The sequence below is a fragment of the Pteronotus mesoamericanus genome, unplaced genomic scaffold, assembly GCF_021234165.1.
Source record: "Pteronotus mesoamericanus isolate MK-2021 breed Mesoamerican mustached bat unplaced genomic scaffold, CSHL_Meso_final contig_164, whole genome shotgun sequence".
NCBI classification, from domain to species: Eukaryota; Metazoa; Chordata; class Mammalia; order Chiroptera; family Mormoopidae; genus Pteronotus; species Pteronotus mesoamericanus.
In genome coordinates this window covers 23579073-23604390 of record NW_026555065.1, presented here as the reverse complement: position 1 = coordinate 23604390, position 25318 = coordinate 23579073, and the positions used below count along the sequence as shown (strand labels likewise).

Here is a 25318-nt window from a genome sequence, read left to right as displayed (position 1 = left end):
GACTGGCCAGAGATTTATTTTTCCAACAGTACAGGACACTGACTGACACCGTAGCAGAATCATGGTAGAAGGATTGGATCTAATGACCTCTGAAGTGCTTTCTAAGATTCCATGGACTCTAATAATGTGACACCCATCGTACCCACATTAGCCTTATGCTTTTGTAACATCCCGACAAATGGTTTCCATAATTACATGCAGCTATAGACAGGGTGGGTTTGTGTTGGGAATACAGGTCTACCAAGGCTGCATTTCTCATCAAATGTCAGTAAGCACAGAACTGCTACGTACCACACACTGCTGAGCTGGGTAACTGACCAGTAACCGAGACGACAAGACATGTACTCCGAAAGCTTTTCTGTAAATACCACCCAGCACCCCCATCAGTCCTTGTCAGCTACCCCAAGTTTGAGATACCTTCTCTGCATATTTTTCCCGCTTTCGCTTGCGTTCTTTGACCCTGTTGGTTTCCTCCTGCTGCCGTTTCTCTTCTTGCCGCAATCTTACTATCAGGAAAATAAAAAAAAAAGATCTGATGAAGTACCTGGCGCAATCACAATCCTCATTCTTTGAAATTAAAGTGGCCATATCCTTTGAAATTTATATTCCCAAGTACCACTTCTATCTGTCAAAGGCAAATAACCTGAAGTTTTCTAACTTGGAGATGGAACCGAGTTCCTGGATTAATAGCTTGTTTTTGGTTCAAACTATGATTCAGTTTACTTATTATAGGCCTTTCCTTGCCTTTATTCTTTTTCCTTTTTTTAGCCTTTCAATATCTCTGCATTGCACAGGTTGAGTGTGGTTCTGAATCCCAAAATGTTTTTAGGAAGTGGTGGCAAACGTGAGCACATAAGAAAAGAGCTTCATCCTCTTTTCTGATGTGATGCGGTGGAAGTCCTCAGAGGCTCACAAGGTGTGTCTAAAACCTATTGTTCCCAAAAGCCAGAAATAAATGGGGGAATGGTTTGTATGATACAGCGGTGTGCTTTTCCATCTTCTTCATAAAAAGATTTCTCTGGGTAGAACAAAACAAATTTATTACCGCTGTGGAGTCTAGGGATATAGCCTTCCTGGTGCAAATTTATTTGAAGTCTTATTACTTTAAAATATATGTGAATTTTACCTTCTACTCCATAACATGTCTTTATTTTGGTTTTAATATAAATAAACATAAAAATGTTTCTCCCAAAATACAGTCTTTGGCTGTGCCTACCCTTGGCACACAGCCAAGGGGCTCTTCCTTTTTTAGATGTGTGGGGCCAAAAAACATCTTTTGTAGGGAGGAGAGAGCATTATTAAGAGGTTTAGGGTACGTACATTTCTTCTCCAATTCTTCATCATCCAAAAGAAGACTAACCACTTCTTTGGGTTTCAAGGTATCTGGTTTGAAGTTCCCACCAGAAATTACCATCCGCTGAATCTACATAAAAGTAGATCAAAATGTTACAACCAGGTATCCATCCCATCTTGGTAAATCACCAAAAGAAAGAAACATCTGTCTCACTCTTTCTGTGAGGCCCCTGGATTCCCTGTTTCTTTTTTATTCATTCAACTGGCTCATCCACCATTTCTACCAGAAAGGACAGAAAGAACTTCTTTGCTTGGGCAACTAACTGGTACCTAGAAGTTCCAATAGTACTAAATCAAGATGGGAAAAAAAACCCAAATAATAATTTCTTTAGAAATTAGCAAATTTGGCATACAATTCAGAAGCTGAGAGAACTAGGGTGATAGTTCAAATATTATTCCTTCTTCCCTGAATGCTAAAGTATGTCAAAGACAAGGGCCGTGACTGGTGTTCTCTCCACAGGAACCACTGCCAAACCTAAGATGTAAACACCGTTCTGGTAGAAAAGGAGCGAGGAACAAACAGCCAGGACAGTAGAGATTACTATTATATAAGACCTCATCTTTTGTTTCTTTTTCCTCCTCTTTTTATTCCCCTGATGTTATTTTCTATCTAGAAGAAATTTAGCTCCTTCAGACCAACAAAAGGCAAGAATCCCAGTCTAGTCAATGTGATTGGAGTTTCTATTTTATTCGGCAATGTAGTACTTCCTTCGCTTTGTGCTTACCTCACTCTTCTCCTTGGCTCTCTGCAGGATGCGTTCTTCAATGGTGCCTTTACAGATGAGCCGGTACACAGTAACCTGCTTTGTCTGCCCCAGGCGGTGGGCTCTGTCCATGGCCTGCTGGTCCACAGTAGGGTTCCAGTCACTATCATAAAAAATCACCTGCACAGGCAAGACAAGAATACAGCAAAGACTGAGGCACTCTCAGCATAAAACCAGGAATTCTGAGAACAACCTAGCCACTCATCTCTTTGCAACAGTCTGATGCCAGATTTTTTTCTATAACATAAGGATGAGCAGATATGCATTTATAAAACTAAGCCAATCCTTCACTTGTCCTGGTCAAAAGACATATTCTGAACTTTCCCCCCCCAAACTTTTCATTTAAAAAGAGGGAGCAGCAATAATATTAATAGTTAACACTTAGTGCTTATTATATTCCAGTCATCGTTCTAGGTGGTTTATGTGTATTCATGTACTTAAATCACATAATTACTAAGATTTAGGTACTATTAAGACCCCATTTTAGAGAGAAGGAAACTGAAGCACAGAGGAATTGGAGAATTCATCCAAGGTTACACAGCCTAAGTAAACCTGGGATGGGAGGAATGGAGAGCCTCCTCTTTCACATGAGGCCGCCCGTGATGTGAGACAGATGTGGCTTTCCTGGCATTCTCAGGCTCCCACCAACAGGGTCATTTCTTATCCCTTGAATACCACGGAAAACATGTTTAAAGGTTCCTTGGAAGCTACGTCTAGTTTGCTAAACAACAAACACTTAACAACAACAAAATGTACTGCCCCCTCCCCATCCCATAAGTGATCCTAAAACCAACAAGGCTCCCGGGTCCTCAGCCCTGAGGCCAGCATCCAACACAGTGGACCTCTTGTAAGAAAGCCAGTTCAAAATGGCCCTCACCTCTCATGCATCCTCCTCTATATTTAATCAAGCCACCATGTCCAGCCAGTGTTTCTTCAGAAAAGAACCCATCCTTTCTATAGTCTTCCTGTCCCTATTCTAGAATAGGCACTCGCCACCTATGTCTGGTTCACTAATGCTGTGAGACCAGCTCACTAATACTTCCTAGGTTTCAGCCTACTTTGGGTACCATTACAGACTACTCCCTCTCCGCCAGCTATGCTGTTAACACATCAAGTCTAAACTCCCCTTAATAATCAGGCCCTGCTATACTGACTCGACTTCATTTCTATTGTTTCCTAACATAGAGATGCCCCTTCCATTTCGTCAGAGAGGTCTCCGCAGTGTTCCTCACTTGTATTTCATTTGTTTAAACCACTTTTTGCTCAAGCTGTTTTTCTGACCTAGAATCCTTTATCTCTTCCCTATCGGCCCTTTTGATTCTGTTCAAGCTTCACCATGTTCAGGAAGGCCTCCCTGATTTCCCCTGCCTGTAACAATGTCTCCCTTTGCTACTCCTCATGAATTTCTGTTAGAAATAATAATGGCTAAAATCTGTTGAGAACTTAAAATGTGCCTGGCACTAGTGTGCATACATATCTCATTAAATTTCCACAAAAACCCTATGCATTTCCTTCATCTTATAAATTAGAAAGAGACTGGCCTGAGCTAATAGTGCTAAAAGTCTCTCCCCTACAACCTGCTACATTAACAATCACTTGCATTGTCTACCTTGGTCCAAGTTTCCATTTAATCACTGACTATCTTCTGTTCTCATCCAATTATTTCATGCGCACTATTTAAAATATCTTCCCATCTCGAGTTATTAGAGGACAGACAGATCCATCACTGCAAACTAGAATCTCATAGATACTAGTCAACTGATACTAGAACATATAAGGAGATTGATTAAAACTGGATAGGGCCACCCTGGCTCATATGGCTCAGTGGGTTGAGCATTGGCCTGCAAAACTGAAAGGTCACTAGTTTGATTCTGGGTCAGGTCCCCAGCTGGGGTGTGCAAGAGGCAACTGATAAGATGTTTCTCTCCCTCTTTCTCCCTTCCTTTTCCTCTAAAAATAAATAAAATCTTTTAAAAAAACCCCAAAACTAGATATAGCCTAAAAATGTTAATTGACGTGATTTGTCTCTCTTGAAACTGTTTTTATATGATGCTTCTCCTATTGCTTAACATTATTCCTAAGTAACTTATTTGTTTTCTCATTTAAAAATGGAGGCAATACTATTCTCTGCAGAATTCAGACTTCAGGTGAAGATGAACAAAAGGCATCAGCATGTGTTTTAAATCCTCATCGGAGGATATGTTTATTGATTTTAGAAAGAGGAAGGGGGAGAGAGTGAAACACTGATGTGAGAAACACTGATCAGTTGCCTCCTGAATATGCCCTCACCAGGGATTAAATCTGTGTAACCTACGTATGTGCTCTGACTGGGAACCAAACCTGCAACCTTGTGGAGTACGTGATGATGCTGCAACCAACTGAACAACCGGGCCAGGGCAGCACCAGCATTTTCAACGCTCTTGCCTCTACTGTAAGAACCATCACTGGTATTCCCTTCGTCTTGCTTCTATATGAAGCATAATCCCTCAATTTTTAGTACAGAATTCTTGGGGAGAAAATGACAAACTGCTTGTTGAAGAAATACATCATTGTGAAAGCTTATTGTTAATCTACAGTGTCCACAGACCCAGGATTTCTAAGTGTACAATTTTCACTTGGAGCACCTGACCATAGGACACTGTGGAGCTTCAATAAGATATGCAAAATTCTAGAAAATCCAGTTTAAACTTTTAAGAAGAGAAGACAGTTAATGAAAAGGAAACCACTTGCCCTGGGTGGCGTGGCTCAGTGGACTGAGTGTTGGCTTACAAACTGGAAGGTTGCTGGTTTGATTCCTGGTCAGGGAACAAGCCGGGGTGTGGGGCCAGGTCCCTAAGTTGGGGGAGTGTAAGAGGTAACCAGGCTATGTTTCTCTCCCTCTCTTTCTCCCTTCCTCCCTCCTTCCCTCTCCTCCCTATAAAAATAAACAAAATCTTAAAAAAAAAAAAAAAAAAAAAAAGAACAGTAAGAAAAAGCCAACTGGACTAAGGGGAAACATTACTTGCTTAACATACCAAAAATGACTACCTATATGGAAAATGAGAGCTGATGTCACACCTAAAAAATAGAACTTTTAGTTAGCTAAGCCTGAGGCAATGGTTCAGCATGATTTTTCATAATGGGGATTTCTGTATTATGAATCATTTCATAGGTGCTTCCTTAACATTTACATTTTTCCTCGAAGTCTCAGTGGCAACCAAACCCGATTCACCTTGGGTTCTTTTGAGCTCACAAACAGTAAGAAGATTAAAGCCTAAGGAGGCAGGTTTGCAATTTAACTTTATACCCTCTCCCCACCAAACTTTGTGACTATTTATCATTTGAATAGATTAAAAAAGGTGAGGGATTTTAGGAGAGAGAAATAAAATAAGATTCTATTTGGAAAACTACTTGCCCAGGGTAAAAAATATGAAATATGTATAAGTTAGCAAGTTGAAAGAAAAATGAGAACTAAAAACCAGGCTAGATGTGTGGTTATTATCTCATTTGACAATAAAGTTAACATTGAATCAACTATGACTTAAACTCGGGGTGGGGGCAGGGAATCAAGGAGACAATCACAGTGGGACTGAGAAGACACCTGTATTTGGTAATCAGGCTTATGGAACTCAGTGAGGTATTCTACAGAAAAACAAGTAACAATGAAAGGATTAGAACTGTCTTAATTAGGAAAGATTAAAGCAAGTCAATCCACAAAGCGTGGCCCAGCAGTGACTAAGGGGAAATATATTAATAGTTGGCGCCTTCATGAAACTATAAACACCACACTGGACAGGAATGACAGTGGGGAGGTGAGATGAGGTGCGGGGGAGGCACCTAGCTATATAGGTCAATGAGAAGCAGTGTCAGGGAATGAGGAACTGAAATGGAAAACAGGAAAATTTCAAGAGGAATCCCCCCCCCGCAAAAGGACCAACACTTGGAGGGTGGAACTCTTTCTCTCCCAAGAATACAGATGGAAGTTCAGTCCCTTGGGAGGGCTGAAAGCTGTCCCATGTTGTCTCAAGGGAGCAAGGACTTCTCACATTGCTACCAAGGAACAAAAGTTCTTCATTCTCTCGCTACATGCAAGCATTTGAAATAGGTCTGAAACAAAACAAACAGTGCAGACTGTAACAACTCCCCACTAAACAAAGTTAAATGCAGAGATCCCTACTTCAGCAAGAATACACAAAGAACAACACAGACAGTGAAGGGCAGCTGCCATTAATCACATGCTAAAATCATGTTTTTACTAACAGAGTGGGCCAGAGTCCCACTGTTTATAAATACATGTTTATATATGCATTCTCAATCATGAGAGATTGAGTTTTACTGACATTTTAGGCTGACTAACCTCTTCCTTGTCCATAAATGGTTCTGGGTATCTTCCAAAGCTAAGGAAATCTTGGGACAGAGGAAAAATGCCAGGCAAGCAGTTAAGCCTATTGTTTTTCTAATGATACACAGAGAGTATAACCTGACTTCACACAAAGCATAACCTAGGAATTCATTTCAATCTGTGGTCTCATTTCTCTTAGTATTCCAGAAGGTTTTAATTTACAAGTGAATCCCCAAGCCCTCCTTTCAAAATTAAATGTAAATTATTTTGAAATTGGGAACTCAGAATATTCAGAACCTCTCTTTAGCCCCCAGGATGAAAAGGGAATTCCTATTTCTACTCTTCTAGCTATGTGTTAGCGGCCTATTTTGGTTCTTCGTGGTTGGCAGGAGCTCTTACCCCCACAAGGCAAACTATGTGAACACTGGAAGCAGGATGCAGATCTCAGCTCCCCACAAATCTGCTTATTTTTTGGTCATTCAATTGAACGACTTAGAGGAACTATTCCTTAAGAAACTATAGACCAAAACTGAGATAGGCATTTTGAACAAATAAACCTATCCAGCCTCATGGCCTTAAATGGTCATCTCTGACCTGATGATTCCAAAATACATCTTCAGCCCCAATCTTTCTCCTGAACTCCAGACCCTGTTGCCTGGGTGACACTGCCACTTAGCATCTGTTAGGAGAGAATCTTGAACTTAACCCACCCCAAACCAAATTTCTGAGTCTCCCAATCAAAACTATCCCCCCGCCGAACCCCCACCAATATCCCCCTTAATCAGTAACTGATATCTCCACCATTCCAGTTGCTCAGGTCAAACAGACTGGACTTCTCCTTCACACCTCCTGCATGGTCCACATCCAATCTAGCAGCAAATTCCTCTGGCTGTGCCTTTAAAATGCATGCAGATTCCAATTATTTTTCACCACCTTCACTGTTTTAATCCTTGGTCTAACTGCTAACTGAATTTCTTGCTACTACCTTTCTCCCTATAGTTCTCCCCACCCCTGCCCTACCCCCAAGCCAGAGGGGGTAGGGCACTGAAAACTTAAGCCAAGTCATGTTACTCTTCTAATTCTTCCAGTGGCCTCCCATCTCAAAATCTTTATTGTGGGCCTACTAAGCCCTACATGATCAGCTTCTGCAACACTCACCTCACAGCACTCTCCCCCCTCATTCATTCTGTTCCAACAACACAGGGCTGCTTGCTGCTGCTTGATTATGCCAAGCATGCTCTCACCTCAGGGCTTTGCATTTATCTCCTCTGCTCGGAATGCTCTTCCTTCTGCCAGATATATGCTTGGCTCACTTCCTCACTTTCTTCAGATCTTGGCTCAAATGTTACCTTATCAGAGAAGCTTTACCAACCCATTTAACACAACAACCCCTGATCAAAAACAGGGTTTTGAAATTTACCAGGTAGAAGAATGATCTATTCTGAGGGAACAGTTTATGCAATAGTGTGATACAGGGTGGTGTGTTCAGGAAAACTACAAGTCAATCATTTCTGTAACAACTTTTTAAAAAATATTTTATTTATTTTTAGAAAGAGAGGAAGGGAGGGTGAAAGAGAGGGAAAGAAACATCAGTGTGCCAGAGAAACACCTCCTTTTGCGCACCCAGGCATGTGCCCTGACCAGGGTTCAAACAGGCAACCTTTTGGTTTGCAGGCCAGTATTCAATCCACTGAGCAACACCAGCCAGGGCTGTAACATAAATTTTAGAAGGGGACATAGTCTGGCAATTGGACTGGAAAGGGAGATAAAGTCCACAAAATGAAGGGCCTTGTATGCCATGTAAAGGAGCTTATATTTTGTTTTGTAGATGATGGAGATTCCCTGGTTGTAAGCAAGGGAGTGGCATGTTAGTAAAGAAGGGAATATATAAATAGTAGGTACAGGGCTGAGGGCTGAGATTGGAATCCAAAAGATCAGCTAGGAGAAAGTAATGAATCTTGTACTCACATTGAGGGTATGACTAAGTTGGAATTGTATGAAATGCTTAGGGAGGAACACAGGGCAAAGAGAAAGCCAAGTTTCTGTTATCTGATATGGCTCCAAGTAAGCTACCACATCAAAAAACCTGTAAAAACAGCTATCAAAGACAGCCTTCCCTTAAGATGACTGAGGGTGATGATGTGCACGTAGGATATAGAATCTACCTAGCTATACCCCAGTGGTTCTCATGCCCTGGAGCCCTGTCCCAACCTGGTTAACTGGCTGAAGAGGTTTCAGTGCCCAGAAAGACATAGCTGAGTCCTATGGTTGTCATCATAGAATGTTTTCATTCTTGAAGGGAGGCAGTTCTACAGCATTGTCAATAAGGAGAAAAAGTGGATACAAGGAAATATGGGATCTAGTTCCAGCTCTGCTGCGAGACTATTCAAGCCTTTCCACCTTTTTATTCCATTTCTCTATGACCCTCTGGAGTTTGCAACTTTCTATTTGTGAGAATCTTGATGCTCTGTATTTCACAGAGAATCACAACAACCACCACACAAATGACATTTTCAGAGGTATGCCTTCTGCAGAACAATTTCCCATTTATGCATTTTTATGACTCAAGAGTACTGAAATTGTTACTAAATATATTAGAATCTTGCCCTGACTGGTGTGGCTCGGTAGGTTAGGCATCACCCTGCAAACTGAAATGTCACAGGTTCAATTCTTGGTCAGAGCACCTGCTTGGGTTTTGGGCCAGGTCCCTGGCTGGGGGTATGCAAGAGGCAACCAACTGATGTTTCTATCTCTCTTGCTCCTTCCTTTCCCTTCTCTCTAAAAACAAACAAACAACAAACATTTGAATACCAGGAGTAATTCTAAGATTCAAAAGGAACGTTCTTTTCTTCTCCCTTTCAGATGTTAAAGTATCCTTCCAAGGAGACTGGATATGAAAAGATAGATCATTTGATGAAATGTCTTTTTTTTTTTTTTTAAATTACCGATTTCATTTCTTTCCAACTACCTTTTGAAGTTTGGGATACAAAAATATGAATTTCTCCTATGATGAAATAATGCAAAAGAGTAATAAAACAATCCTTCCTGATTTGGTCAGTTACAGCTCCTGGTTGGGTTGACTGAATTTTTTTCAGTTTGTTTATTCAGTAACATACTCCAAATATTTAGAACAGTATCAGACACATAGTAGGCATTCACCAAATATTTGTTAAATGAATGTATAAGAAATTTATTCCAACAGAATGGGCAGAAAAGTCCAAAGGAAAGCTAAAATGTTCCAGTTCCAGGCAAAGTGTGACTATTAACATAACTGAAGGCAAAGAAATAAAAAGTTTGTGACACAAAGCAAAGAGTAACACCAACCGAACAATATATTTATAGTAGAAAACCTGCACATCCAGTGTACTGTGCTCTCATGACTTACTGTATCTGCAGCAGTGAGATTGATCCCGAGTCCTCCAGCACGCGTGCTTAGCAGGAACACGAAGATGTCATTCCTGCAGAAGAAGGGGGTATATGCTTAGAGGAAAAACTGAAAAAGAAAAATGGCCTGTGGCATAAGAGAGGAATCTCTGAATACAGAACAACATCTACGGCTAGAAAGAGTGCTGGTGGTTACCCAGGCTTGATGTAATGTTTCTTTGACACATTGTACAAAGGTGCTCTGTTGCTAAGATCAAACCATGGTTATCATCTTCCAAATTGCAGAAATACTTTGGCTGCCTACTAATATTGACTGACAGGCAATATAATTACAAACATGTATGAATATAACAAAAGTATATTATCATGGAAATAGAGGCCTTTAAATGTAGTAGTCATATTTTTAACAAATCACACTATTCATAGTTCATATAGGAGACAAATAAATCAGTATTTCCTGGTGTTTCCCCCAGGAATCATAACTTCCAGTAATTTGAGTGCTAATTATATTTTCAAAGCACTCATTTTCAGATGAAAAAAGTCAGTCCTGGAAAAATGACCTAAGGTCCCAGGACTAAGACCAGGTCATGATTTCTATGTACATTTTAGGTTGAACTTAGGAATAATCCATAAAGACAGACACAGTTAAAGTACTTTTTGATCAATGCCAACACAGCCCTTAAATAGAAGCAATTAAAGTTTTCTGTTTCCATGTCCATTATATGTCCTGTTAAAGAAACCTAGAATTACAAGTAAACCAGTAGGTGCCACTGTCATTGATTCATGTAACAAATATTTTTTAGGAACTAGACCATGCCAGACCACAAAAAGCAGGCTTTCACTAGAAGATTTATCTATGTATACACATACAGTTAGGGGCTCAGTCCGAACCTAGTTCTTGCAGATGACATAAACATATTTGAAGATTATCTTGCACTTTCACATTCCTGCCACTGATATTCCTTTCTAGAACATTTCTAAGGGATTAAGTTACATTGGTGAGCAAACTTTACTGTCCTCTAAATCAAGCTGCTAATCCCTTTTTGTCATGACTATAATGAGAAGTACAACTGGAAATGCATTTAGATTGGTGTTATTCAAATTTCAGGCCACACCTATCATTGGGCATGAATTCAGTTTGGTGGATCTGGACTGAATAAAGAAATAATTTAAAGAAAAAATAGAACAGGTTAGAAAATATAATACATCATCACTGGTCATAAGGAAAACTACTGTTTTGTGAAATTTCAGGTATGGGACCAAATCCTAATGTAAAATTAATTTTATTTTTTGACTTCAAGTTAAAAAATATGGAACGCACTGACATCTGGATGCTTTCATTCCTTGATGCTGTTCTTCCTTGAAGTCACTTGACTGCTAAAGGTGTATTTCCTGGATCTAAAATAGATATGCTCTGAATATAGTTGAAGTGACTAATGGATGACATGTCAACAGTCAATGTGAGTATCAGAGAAGGAGCTATTTTGAAATAAACTTCCTGGTTAATCACTAAGCTGGACAGGTCCTACTAGAAATCTGTCCATTATTTATATTCAATTAAACACAACTTGCCTAGGGGCATGCACGGATAACAGCATGTTTGGAGGTCTCTTGCAGGATGTGATTCCAAAAGCAGTGTGCTGTTAGGAAAGTTCTTGTTTATCCTTGAATTTTATCATGAAGTTTAATATCTCATAATTTTATTTATATAATTTATAACATGTCTCTTGTGATTAAACCATACAGGGCAACCTAAAAGTTAAAAGGCATTGCCAGTTCCCATATATATGGGATGATGTAAATGGAAACTTGGGGCCTCACAGACCATAGGAGAACACTTAACCACAATAAGTCTTCAAATAAATATTGAGCTTTCCAGATTGTCTAATCTCTTGGCCCTGAAAAGGTTGCTCTCCCCCATACATCTCTCTCCTGTTTTGGTGGATGCAGGGGTGTGGTCAGTGGTCAGGGGCTTCTTTCCAGTACTTGTGTGACCCAATGGCTAGAACTTTTTTGGTAATTTTGATAGAAGTCCAGAGCACCTGAGTTTGGGTGGGGGCTGGGGAACAGGCTTGAGACAGGGAGTGATGTAGAAGGCAGTTGGTAACTACAAAAAAAGAAATGGTAGAGGCAGAAAAATGAGTCACATCCACAATCTGGACAGCAAGAGAGATAAAGACCCCAGATGTGATAATCACTTATAAACAGGGACTATACATAGGAAAAAACTCTAGTGAAAGCAATTTAGGTAAAAATAAATTGGCAACATTTAAGGCATCATGATGGTTTGGGTGCCCTCTAGGGGTCTGAAAAGGAATCTCAACTCAAAAGGGGTCTGTGATGGAACAAGCCTTAGAGACCAGACTCCCAGGTTGTCTATGAAATCATGTAGCAAAGACATACCTAGGTCACACTCTCACTCTTCTTTACTTAATGACCCACTGAGGCCACTTTGCACCAAAATACCCAAATAATGCTGGGTATGTAGCTGACTACAGTAAATAAAGGTGTGCAGAGCCAGAATAAGACAACACTGGAGCTCTCTACAACACTCTTACCAAGGAAAAACAATCCACAGTACACTCACTTTTTCTCCTGTTCCCAAAGGCCCAGCCTGAGTGGTCAGATAATTGGGGGGATCCATTTGATAACTATCATGGGGTAGGAAGAACTGACGCCAAGGCCAAGGCACTCCAGAGCAAAGGACCTTGTGAATGGCTTCTAGGATCACGCACTTGGTCACATGTTCTGAATGCTGCCCAGTCAGGACATCCTGGCCAAACAAGTCTTTAGTCTCAGTCAGACTCTTTCCTGGAAGGATCCCTCATAAATAAATCTTGTATGAAGGGAATGTAAATGGCTTTTTATAGGAGTTCTTGTTTACTCTGGCTGACCTTTGAGCCTCAGGCCTCAGGGCTTTCCAGTTGAAACTACAATTTTTTTCTTTTGATGTCTTTTCATTAATAATAATAAATATTTGGCAAGCCATGTCTTTTTGTTTTCAAAAACACATGTCTATTTCTCTCTACTGGCATACTGCAGCCACTCAAATTTGTAAGTTGAGAACTTTTTTCCCCATTTGGAGGGTTCTGCCTAATAAGCTTCTGGTTAGCATAGTCACAGTTCATTTCTATACCTGAGATATAGGAGATTATTTTTTAGCCATAATCCCAACTCTAATTATCTAGTTCATAATGTATGCAGGGAAAGAGATATTAGTCTGTTGTTTCAGGTTGCCTAATATTAGATGCAGGGTGTTTAAGTCATGGTTATTCAAATGTTGATTAAAAAAAAACCTCACTGCTCCCTAAAGTAACTCTCAGCTGTGAGGTTTGGAAGCTCAAGTAAGGTTCCCCCAAAAAGCTGTGCAAAGTAAGATATTTACTAAGTAAACAACAGGTCAATTTAATGGTGAAAAAACCCTTCTTTTAGAGCAAAGCTTTTCAAAACTATTGTGTGCTATTGGGATTGCCCAAATAACTGCTTCACAAGTTAAATAAAAGATTTTAAGGGCCATTGATTAGATATATCTACTGATTCCTCCCCCCAAAAGGTCACTAAAATATACTGAGCTCTAGATCTCACAGGCCAGTTTTCTGGGAATTGCGTCAGCTAGAAGAATAGCTCTAGCACTACAACTGAGAAACCTAAATCATTAGAAGTCAACATACTACAGCTCTGGTTGGAATATAAATCAGTAGAAATTTCTATAAAGCAACCTGACAATACACAAAGTCTTAAACATTCACATCCTCTCACTCAGTGATTTCCTTTGTTTGAATCTATATTAATAATCTAAAATGATGGCAAAGATTTAAGAACAAAGATATTCACTCACCATTTTTAACAATTATAGTACCCCCAGTATAATGGAACACTGGTTATTAAAAATAATGATTACAAAGATTTTTTAAATTATATATGATAATATTTATGATAAAGTTAGAAGAAATCAGGACACACAATCTTACCTAAAACATGGTATTAATGTGTAAATATAACCACACACATTCTGCATTTTGCTGTGTATAATGTGCTCCCCTGTATAATGTGCACCCATGTTTTCAGTCCAAACTTTCAGGAAAAAAAAAAATCTTTCATTTAAATTTTTTAATTCAATTATTTATTTGTTTGTTTATATTTAGATACTTGTTTTTTGTACTACAAAGGAATTTTAGCATTTATTTTTGAACATATTTTGGTACAAGAAATTTTATGTAACAAATAATTATAAAACACAAGAACAGATACAAGGTATTTCAGATACTACCCATGTAAAATGCACATCCTTATTTTCCCTAAAAAATATGGGCAAAAAGTATGCATTACACAGCAAAATATGGTACATAAAGGACTAGAGGGATATTCCAAAATGTTAACAGTAATGGGATTGTGGGTGATTTTTATTTTCTTCATTAATTACCCCTCAAACTTTCCTCAACATGCATTTTATTATGACATGATAATGCCAATTGTTACTCAGGAAAAAAAAAAAAGCTCTCACGTTAATGAGATCCTCAAATGTATATCAAACATATTAGTAAAAAATAAACATAAACAATAGTAGGTGAAATACTTATTACTTAATGGTGTTTCCTCTAACACACAACTCATGCCACCTCATACCAGTGTGTCCATATCAGAGATGCTGGCATGCCTGGAGAAATTACAGGCACCCTGGGGAAACCAGATAGTCTATAGATCTTGTATGTAAGATCTTTGTCTGTTGGAGCTCTTAGGCTGGAGTAGGTACAGACAAAGGAAAATATGTTTCATTTGACTTCAGAATCACAAAAAGATGAAGAGCAGCTGCTAACTTTTTTCTTGTGGGGGGAGGTGCAGGGCATAACAATGTGGTAGGGCTAGGAGGCACTACCATGCTTATACATGATTCAAATAGTCAATTTAAAAATCTGCTGATAGCTTCTGCCAGGTGAGAGGCTACGTTAGGCCATGTACACAGTTGCTTCAAGGTAACGAACTGAAATAGTTTCAAAGCAGATCTTCCCCTCCACTGTTGGTCAAACGGCCACCTAAATTCAGATGCATAGTTTCAACTTAGAAGTTGAATATACACTGTAAACCAAAATGTCAGGATATATCTTCTTCCCTCTGCTCTATTGTAAATGATTGTGCAATAGCAAAAACTCTCAATTAGAGGACATTCTTTGTTGAACTATGGATTTGTTTTCTGCTAAATTATTTTACATTTGAAGTAAACCATGCATTAAAACCAAAAGAAATTAAAACTGTAACCTAAATACAAATGGCTGTGTGCTTAATTTTGTTCCCAAGAACTCAAAAGTTAAATATTAACAGTCTACCCAATTAAAGGCCAGAAATTCAGAATGTTATAATTTATAGAACATTGAGACCTACTCTATTCCTTACTTCTCCAAGTTTAAGAAAGAAAATTAAGGGTGGAGTTCAGCAGACCTGTCACTAGCAGAGCTTGGCTTTCTCCTTGGAGAGAGCAGTAACCAGACTCTACTTATTACAATGAGAACCTGCACTTAGGATAATTATGGCTCTGAAAGCCATCAGCATCCAGCAGGTAGTATTTGAAATTTCATAGGCTCATTATCAGGTAGGAGAAGTACTGTAACTGAGAGCTGCCAGTTGAACAGATTGCACACTACTGTAGGATGTCATACTATGCTGTACTACAATGCTAGAGGGAAAGCAGGAAAAGGGAAGATTTAAAAAAAAGCACTCATACAAAGTGAAACAGGTAAGCAAAAACAAACTAAAATCAACTATAAGTTAATACCCAGAGATAGCAACTGTTAACATTTAGGAAAACAGTCTAGTGGATTTTTTTCTACATGCATATTATCTATATGAGGGTCTTTGTTCACACTCAGAAGTCATTTTTTTTTTAATTGACCAAAGAAATAGGCACTGATTTGGTAAGAAAGGAGATTTCAAACACAAAAATTATCAAGTATTCATTTTTCTGTCTCACAGACACATAGATTTGAACTGCTATAAACAGAGTTACCTCTTCAAATGGCAGGAACTATCATATTCACTTAACAATCTGATGTGTATTGGTATTTCTTTTAAACTCATCATCTTAAGTACTAGAGGAAAGCCAAAGACTTTTTTGTAAGTTCTAATAAAATTACCTGTTCTGAAAATCAGCAACCATGTCTCGCCTCTCCGAGATCTTGGATGAGCCATCAAGCCTCATATAAGTGTGTTTTCTGTAAACCATATATTCCTGCCAATCAAGAGTAAATAGATATAAATCAGTCTGATACAAATTACTGTATTCCAATTCATACAACCATCTACCCACCTTCTACCTCATCCATATTGGGGGCAAGTCATTATATCCAGAATGAGGAGAAAGCAATCTCAAAAATATAGAATTTAATTCATGAATATGTTTACTACAAATGTGTAAAAATCGAGTGTAACATGAAGATTACAACCACCCTCAATTTCAACTTGGAAACTAATCTTATTTCTATAGGTTTCAGGAAAACAAAAAACAAATAAACAAAATGAAATCTCCAAACCAAAAAGCCTTTTCAGACACCAACCAGATGTGTCTCACAGCTATGAATTACCTACTTTTCCCTCAGTATATAACACTAAACATGATGTGTTTCTCCCCAGCAAATCCTTGCTTACCAAAGTCCTTGAATTTACAGCCTGAACTTCCCTTTCCATCAAAGCATGCATCACTGTTAAGGGAGGCCAAAGCATCAGGATGAACAGAAGACAGGGTAACTTTCCATAGCAGAGAATGTTTTTGACATAATGTGTAAAAGGAATCACAACTTTTAAGAACGAATAAGAGATGTTAAGAGATGCAATGGAGACCTATCTCCATTTTCAGAAGTTGCAATTCTTCTTACAGATCATGTCCAAATGAGCACTGATTTCCTCTTCCTTTACTGCTGATTACTGGATTATATTTCAAAAAGTCCACTGTAGCCCTGGCTGGTGTGACTCAGTGGACTGAGCACCAGACTGCAAAGCAAAAGGGTCGCCGGTTCAATTCCCAGTCAGGGCACATGCCTGGGTTGTGGGCCAGGTCCCAAGTAGGGGGCATGCAAGAAGCAACCACACAATGATGCTTCTCTCCCTGTTTCTCGAATATCCCTTCCCCTCTCTCTAAAAATAAATAAATCTTTAAAACAACAAAAACAAAAAAGTCCATTGTAGAGAAACCATTATCAAGAATTCAACACAGCTGCAAACTTACATGAACTTGTATTGCAAAATTCTCATATAGCCAGTAGTTCTTATAGCTAGCTGGGTAGTTCAGCACACAAAGCTGCTTCAGTTTGGTATGGCTAGTGCAGTTATGTGGTAGCCTGTTCTTAGAGCAAGTGCTCTAACCTTCTTAATAGCTTGGCAGAAGTATCTCTGGCTAGGGTAACTGTGAGGTGAAGCTGGCTGACAATGTTCATTGAGACACACATCTTCATTATGTTTTATATAAATATATATATATGTGCGCGTGCACACGCACACACACACAATATTTTACTACTGCTTCCTGTCTCCAGGTAGCTCTCTAAGGACTTTGATAATCAACGAGGGGCAGACAATATTTAGCCACAGTGAACTTCAAGTTCATATTTAGTGGTATAGCCCTATAATGGAACAGCGTTAAGGGCAGAAGAGTAGTGGTGCTTTGGATAAGGTGGACTTCAGGAGAGAAGATGAAAATGATGATGGCAGGAAGATGGTCTTTAAGGGCTCACTTTAACTTGGCAGCTAATCCAATCAGGGAATGCTGCCATCCAGAACAACAAAATAACGAGACTATACAAACAGACATCTCACAGATTTGGACTTTAACCAAAAGGGGAGCTTCTTGCAAGGATCTATTTTGCATTTTAAACCAGAACTTCTAACCACAGTGAGAACAATGAATGAATGAATCTTCTTGTAGATCTTGCTGTTCACATCATTTATATATGAAGGTCAGCACAACACCAGAGATATCAATCCTAGACCATAATCAAACCAATGCTGATTACAGAAAGCTTGTTACTAAGGCAACAGATGTGAATCTTTTCCGCTTACTGCTTAAGCCTTTGCTTTCCCACCCAGGGGAGTAGTGGGATTTCAGAAGGTTTAGATGAGTTTAGATCCTATTTCAGTAAAAAGCTTCAAATCAAGTAAATGGACATGGAAAGAGCAGTTAAAAGCAGAGCAAAGTCTACATTGTCATGCTATGTCATGGAAAAACACTGATAAAGTTTAGATAAAGACTGAGCTAAAAAAGCAATTTTAATATTTCTATCATTCATAAATTCTGGCTATACCAAAGCTATTCTAGTTGTCTCTCTAAAAGTCTAGTCTGTTTAAAAAGGTACGTAATCAAATGTTCATCTGGAAAGAAATGCGTAATTTCTTCAAGAACTGTATCTACTCCCATTTCTAGGTTCAGCCCTCGCTGGTGTGGCTTAGTTTGTTGAGTATAGTCCCACAAAGTGAAGGGTCACTGGTTTGATCCCCGATCAAGGCACATGCCTGGTTGTGGGCTTGGTCCCCAGTATGGGTTCATGTGAGATGCAACTGAGAGATGCTTCTCTGCCTTTCTCCCCTCCTTTTCCTCTCTCTAAAAAGTAAATAAATAAAATCTTAAAAAAAACAAAACAAATTCTAACAAATGATTTGATAGTACCCATAGCACTTTTAAAAGTTTATTTTAGCCCTGGCTGGTGTGGCTCAGTGGATTGAGCACCAGTCTTTAAGCCAAAGGGTTGCAGGCCAGGTCCCCAGATGGGGGCGCGCGAGAGGCAACCACACATTGCTGTTTCTCTCCCTCTCCTTCTCTCTCCCCTTCTCTCTAACAATAAATAAATTTTTTAAAAAAGTATTTAAAAAACCAATCTTAAAGAAAAGTCTACTTCCACTTAACAACAAAAACGTCAAAAGGTTTTCTAAGATTCATCTTAAGAGCCTTGTTTAATATATTCTTTTCAAAGCCAGCAGCTGAAACGTGGTTAATTAGAAACTGTCTAAGATGGCACACTGTCCCCAGTCATCCTCCGACTCTCTGTAGTTTACCCATATGTCTGAGGGCCACTGCTGGATGGTTAATGCTTCCTGGATGACTCTACTGTGGTTTATAGGAACTGTTATACTTAGTTCAACTGTATATTAAAGAGGGCTTATGGGACAGAAAGACCAACCATAACCCAGTCTTTCCTTACACTAGGCACCCTGTCGAAATTAAACGTATCTCTTGCTCAAGTCCACTTTTGGTAATTAGAAAAGGCTTAGAAAATAATCACCAGAATGATTAAATTTCCTGGAGACTTGTCAAAAGAATTCCTTTTGTTCCACTCTTAAAGCCGCAAAGAGAGAAGAGGAACCAAATGAAGAGCTTCCTCCTCTCCCAGAGGTCTCAAAATTTAGTATCCTCCTTTAATTAAACAAATATGAACACCAGTACTCCCAAGTGGATTCTTGTGGATTAATAATTACTAACCAAATAAGTTCTAATACTGTTGAACTAATAAAGTAAAAATTATGGCTTTTAACATTCAGGAAGTCTTGAGATCTATAAAGTTCTAATAAGTACCATTTTTGAAAATTATTGAAAAAGCCAAAGGGATCATGGACAAGATGTATTCTTAGCATTTGAGTGGTGACTCTTGACCAGGATTTAAAAAAAATACCTGTGCTTGGACCCACCACAGGTATTCTGAGTCTGCAGGTCTGGGTTAGGGCCTAAACTGGTTATTTTATTTATTTAATTAACTTATTTATAATATACTTATTAATTCCAGAGAGAGAGAGAGAGAGAGAGAAGGAGTGAGAAATATTGATGTGAGAGAAACATTGATTGGTTGCCTCCTGCACGCACCCTAATCAGGGACTAAAACTATAACCCAGGTATGTGCCCTGACTGGTAATCAAACCTGCAACCTTCCGGTGCATGGGATGATGCTCCAACCAACTGTGCCACACAGGCTGGGCCTGGACTGCTTATTTTTTAAAAAGCTCCAAAGATGATTGCAATAGGAAAAACAACCACTACAAAGGAAAGGAAGGGCAGGGTCCCGTAGAATCTTACTATTTTAAGTGTCGCCCTCAGATGTGCAGCACTGGCAACACCTGAAGTTTGCTAGAAATGCAGAATAAAGGGGCACACCCATATCTAGTGAATCAGAATTTGTATTTTAACATGTGTGACTGTAAGTACATTTAAGTTTGAGAAACACTGTTGTACAGCATATCCTTATGCTATTTTTAAAGCATTGAAACACTTTTTTTCAAGCAAACTCTTATATGAAATCCTTCTAATATAAAATAGGTAAAAAGCATTATTATTCTGGTTGATGAAGAAGGGTATGGAGTCCAGTGCCCCACCTACTTAATCTCTGCCCAGGTCTCCTACCCTCTAACCTACTCCACCTGCTTGAAAACTACTGTTTTAGAATACGAGTTGAGAAGACAGGTCACTTCTGGATCACATTCATAAACCCTACTTTTAAAGCAGTGGTATGCAAATAGAGGTATCAGCATAACTCAAAATAGCATCAGCAAGTGCTTCTAACTCCTTAAAATATACTAAACAAAAGCAAATGGTCACATACCCAATGGTGTAATATAAAGGGACTAGGTTCATCTTAAAGTAGTAGTGATAATGATGATGGCTAGCATTTACTAAGTGACCTTAAGTATTCTACATATTTTACCTGATTTTCCTTATCTAATTCTAACCACAGCCTTCAAAGGTAGGTGTTATTATTGTTACTCTCATTTTACAGATGTTAAGTAAGGTGTCTAAAGTGGCACAGGCAGTAGGTAACGGAGCTAGGATTGGAACTCTGGTAGACTGGTTCCAGAGCCTTTGGCTTAGCCCCTCTATTGCTTCTTACACGGAACAGAAGCACATCACTACTAGCAAAAAAAATGGGAGTGGGGTGGGGAGAGAAGCACATAAGGTCCTTAGTATATTCTGTCCATAAACTCTATCCATCGCTGTCATAGAGAAAGGATAATTGCACACTTGAAAAAATAAAGGAAAATGCATATATATTATACCAGTAACATGAACTTCCATTCTGAGACTTCTTTTCCATTTCAAAGTTGCCTGTGATGTTCATTTTAACACAATTTCACTTTCATAAAACATTTTGTGGGGAAAGGCTCAGTATGATCCACAAACTTGCAAATGTGGTGCAACTAGTTTCCCGGACATGCCTCTTTCCTTCGTTGATGTCTATAACCAGTGAGAAGGGACGCTCCTCTCAATGTCTATTACAACCCCTCTGTTGTCCAGGTAAATTGTACCAAGTGAATGAAATATGGCGGCCATCCCTCCCATATCTAACACAGAGCCCTTAGGAGCAAGACCTAATCACAAAGCATTCTTGGGTCCGCCATAATCTGCCTTCATACTACTTGTGTTATTTCCTTTTCTCCTATACCACATGCTCCAGCCACAGTGCACTAGTCCCCTCAAATGTCTTCTACCTTCCCATCTCTGTGCCTTTTGTTTTTGGTTTTAATCCTTATCCAAGGATATATTTATTTATTTTAGAGAAATGCGGAGGGGGGGAGAGAAACATTGATCAGTTGCCTCCTGTATATGCCCCAACTGAGGATTGAACCCACAACCTTTTGGTCTGCAGGACGATGCTCCAACCAACAGAACCACTCAGCCAGGGGCAATCTCTGTGTCTTTTTTCACCTGGTTTCATTAGTCTGGAATGCACTTCTCCCTGATGGCTGATACTCGGTTTAAGTTCAGTTCAGATGGGGTCTATGTAAAACATTCCTCAAGCAACTCATTAAGAAATAAATGTATTCCTCCTGCTATGTTCAGTTAATGTTATGCTTCATTTGTGGCATCAGTATCAGAGTACACTTGACAGTTATTTGTGTTTGTGATATGTATATATACACACACAGGATATATTCCTTGCTGTCAAAGACCACAATGAACTGATATTTACATCTACCTAGCACAATGCCATACTCACAGTTGGCATGAAAAAGAAATGAACTAAACAGAATATAGGATGATTGTAATCTGACACATGTCCTTCTGGCATTCTTAAGACCTAATGAAAATGCCAGTCAACAGTGACCCCCAACTTGCTTTATGGGACAATTTTAGAAAACCCAGCTTTCCAGTATGTTCAAAATCACAATTCACAAAGGCAATGACATTCTAAGAAAAGCCAACTGACATAAAGTGGGGAACCAAACCCCTCCCCAGAATTATCTTCTGGAGGGCAGGCCCCTCGATGTACATACAGGCTTCCCCCACTAGGTGAGTGTCCTAGGAACCCATCTGTATCAGTGTACCACCTGGTGGTGTTGTGAGAGGCTGCATTTGGCTTCAGTGACTTTTTTTGGTGACTCTTAACATATTTGCCCATTTCATGATGGTGATTTACGAACACATCTGACCAAACCACACTGAGTGTTCAGCAGTTTTTGACCAAAAATGGCATGACCCTCATGTCCTACCTTCCTTATTTACCCAATCTTACTTCAAGTAACTTTTCTTTTGTTTCCCTGGATGAAAAAAGTCCTCAAAGGGAAACATTTTGTTGATATGGAAGAGGTGAAACAAGGCATGGCATAAGCACTAAAATAGACAAGTTCAAAAACGGTTTTGAGCAGTGGAAAAAGTGTCTTGATAGCTGTACAGCATCAAATGAAGAGTATTTTGAAGGTGCCTGATATTTAAACATGTAAGAATAAATACACGATTTTTTATAAATAAATTCCATTTTTGGGCGATCCCTCCTCATGTAAAAGAATAAATTTTTAAAATACTAGTACAGTATGCTCCATATAATGATTAAATCAATTACAGTCTGTTTAGTTGTAAATGTGAAAGAAAACGTCATCAGCATTTGTGTTTTGCATCATTAAATGAAAAAATAAAAATACTTCTGTATTCCTCAAGAAAAAATGAAAGCATTAAAGATTTGGATATGGATGAGCAGTAGCAGTGGAGAAATCACTTCTCAAACCTCAAGTTCAAGAAAGGATCCAGAAGGAATGGGGAATTCTATGTCAATTTTAAAGTGAATACTTAGACACAAGATCAGGAGGTCTTCGATGCTAGGAGTGGAGAAGAAAACAAAGAAGGCCCAGGTGCAGGGATTTATAGTGAGAAAGATTCTGATTAGAACGTGTTGAGCTCATACCAGTGTGGCTCAGGTGACTGAACGTCATCCCTCCAGAATGAAAGGTTACCACAGGTTCAATTCTCAGTCAGGGAACTTATCTGGGTTGCAGGCCTGGTCCTTTGTTGGAGCGCACTTGAGAGGCAACTGATCAATGTTTCTCTCACATCTCCCTCTCTTTCTTCCTCCCTTTCACTCTCTCTAATTAATTAATCATTTAATTATTATTTTTAAAAAAACAGTGAAATGTTATGGCACTGTCTATGTTGTTGTGGTCCTTCTCTGGGCTGCTGCCCCTGGCCCTGGCCAGACTCCCAAGTGGCTTGTCAGCACGATTGCAGTTCACTACATGACAAACCTGACTGGTTGAATGTTGGGTTGACCTTGGGCATCTCTGTCTTTTTTTAACATTTTGATCTCATCAACGTAGTGAAGATGTTTTAGAGTACTTATAAATGATAGAACGTCTGTTTAGGATAAACCTTTCCCTAGTGAAGTACTTGCTGACTGGACAAGTTATACAACCCAGTGTCTCAAATGTCGTCATTAGCTATGGATTATCTGGATTTAATTCTGAGTTGCACTATTTTCATATAGTGGTACAATTCAAGACTCGTCTGCGTTTTAGTACTTAACAATCATACCACATATAGCACCAGTTGGCTGAACCTTTTTTTTATTGCGCAGAAAATACTGAGTCTCATTTCCTTAAGCTACAGACTCAGCTGCTCGATGCAACAGGAATGAATCTCAAAAGAGACAACCCAGAGATAAAACGTAAGTCATCTGTAGGGAGTTAAAAGCACTTTGCAACATCCCAAACTAGTGTAAAAATGATGGTGTTAGGAAAAGTTCTGTCTGACATCCAGTTGGACACCACCATCCCAACTGCACAGGGGCTCTGTCTGTTTCCATAGAACCCTTACCATCCAAGACCTATGGGTGATTCAGTAAATATAAAATAAACCCATAACATAACATTTAGTGATCTACGTACCTTCCTCTATTTATGTCCTTAACCTCTGCCTGCGGCACACTAAGAATCCTTTGGCCCTGGAAATTGAGCAGTCTCCTTTTTTATCCCCTATCCAGAGAACTATTTGGATACCATGGGAAAGGATAAAACATTTCAGAATACAGAATTCTATTTGGAAGAAGATCTGATATATTCCAAAGAAATTTAAATTAAAGTCAGATTTTTGCCCAAGAGAAGGAGGCTATCAATCACATTAGGAAATACTGAGCAAATACTAAATGCCCAGATCTAGTATTTCTCACAAAATGGAAACCTGGCCATATAGAAGTATGTGGATTTTTACTGTCTTCTAGTTCTGAGTCCCAGAAATAGACAGACAAATAGACAAGGCTAAAGCACAGAACAAAAAAACCAAAAAGGCTGTTGTATGAAAGATGCTGACATGTTCCACAGTTCCACAACAGAGCTTCAATGCCCCCTGTGAGTTCTAACTCTGGCTCTATTGAAAGCTTTTCTTTCCCTCCTTGACATGCAGGGTAACAGGATGTCAAAGGAAAAAGAGAATCCTGGAAAAAACGTTAAAAAATTCTAAACACAAATTAACCCCCAACACTTTGCAAATAAAGAAGCAAGGCAAAGGTCAAGGTATTTTTTTTAAAGAAAAAGTCAAGGGAAAAGCAGCTATATACAGGGTCTTTCCATAACACGATCATTAGGGTTCATGCACCAGGTCATGTTTTAAAGCCAAAAGGGCTCTAATGAATGTTTACAGATTCCATTATGAAAGTGACTGAAAAACCCATAATACTCTTTAAGAAGGTTAAAAAAATGTGGATCTAGGTCTGAATGAGTGGCTGAGTAGGTTGGAGCATCGTCCCATACACAAAAAGGCTGTGGGTTTGATCCCTGGTTGGGGCACATACAGGAGGCAATGTTTCTCTCTCACATTGATGTTTCTCTTTCTCTCTCTCCTCCTTCCCCCCACCTCTCTAAAATCAATAAACATACCTTTGGGTAAGGAGTAAAAAAAAAAGTAGACCTAATCCTGGACTGTCCTAAGATCCATAATACATTTACATTACAATAAATTATTAGATATATATTAAACATTGTGGGCATTCTAATTCTATGCCTACAAAATAAATTTCCTTTGTGGACTAACCTCTTGGAATATAGAATATGGTTCACTTGGGTAAATAATATTAAATAAATAGACAAAAATTTTAGGAAATTTAATGTTGAAGGAGAAATAGAATAGAATAGTATCAAGGAACCTAGACAACAGTTTCATTTTAGTTTTTTAGTAAAACATACAAAGAGCTTCAACATTTTTTGGCTTCAGCATCGTTGATGCATGTTATACATATGGCTAAGGAATGTTAGCAGTTGTGAAATT

The 25318-nt window shown here is 38.9% G+C and overlaps 1 protein-coding gene across 1 annotated transcript in view; it reads right to left on the bottom strand.

Annotated features, from left to right (window-relative positions):
• Window positions 1–25318, bottom strand: part of INO80 (INO80 complex ATPase subunit) — a 122332-nt gene that overhangs the window by 6828 nt on the left and 90186 nt on the right. The window contains exons 28-32 of the mRNA XM_054565572.1: window positions 15951–16045; window positions 9824–9896; window positions 2079–2237; window positions 1321–1423; window positions 418–506 (exon numbers count right to left, since the gene is read on the bottom strand). Of these exons, the coding sequence (XP_054421547.1) occupies window positions 418–506; window positions 1321–1423; window positions 2079–2237; window positions 9824–9896; window positions 15951–16045 (519 nt within the window). The remainder of the gene's footprint in view (window positions 1–417; window positions 507–1320; window positions 1424–2078; window positions 2238–9823; window positions 9897–15950; window positions 16046–25318) is intronic.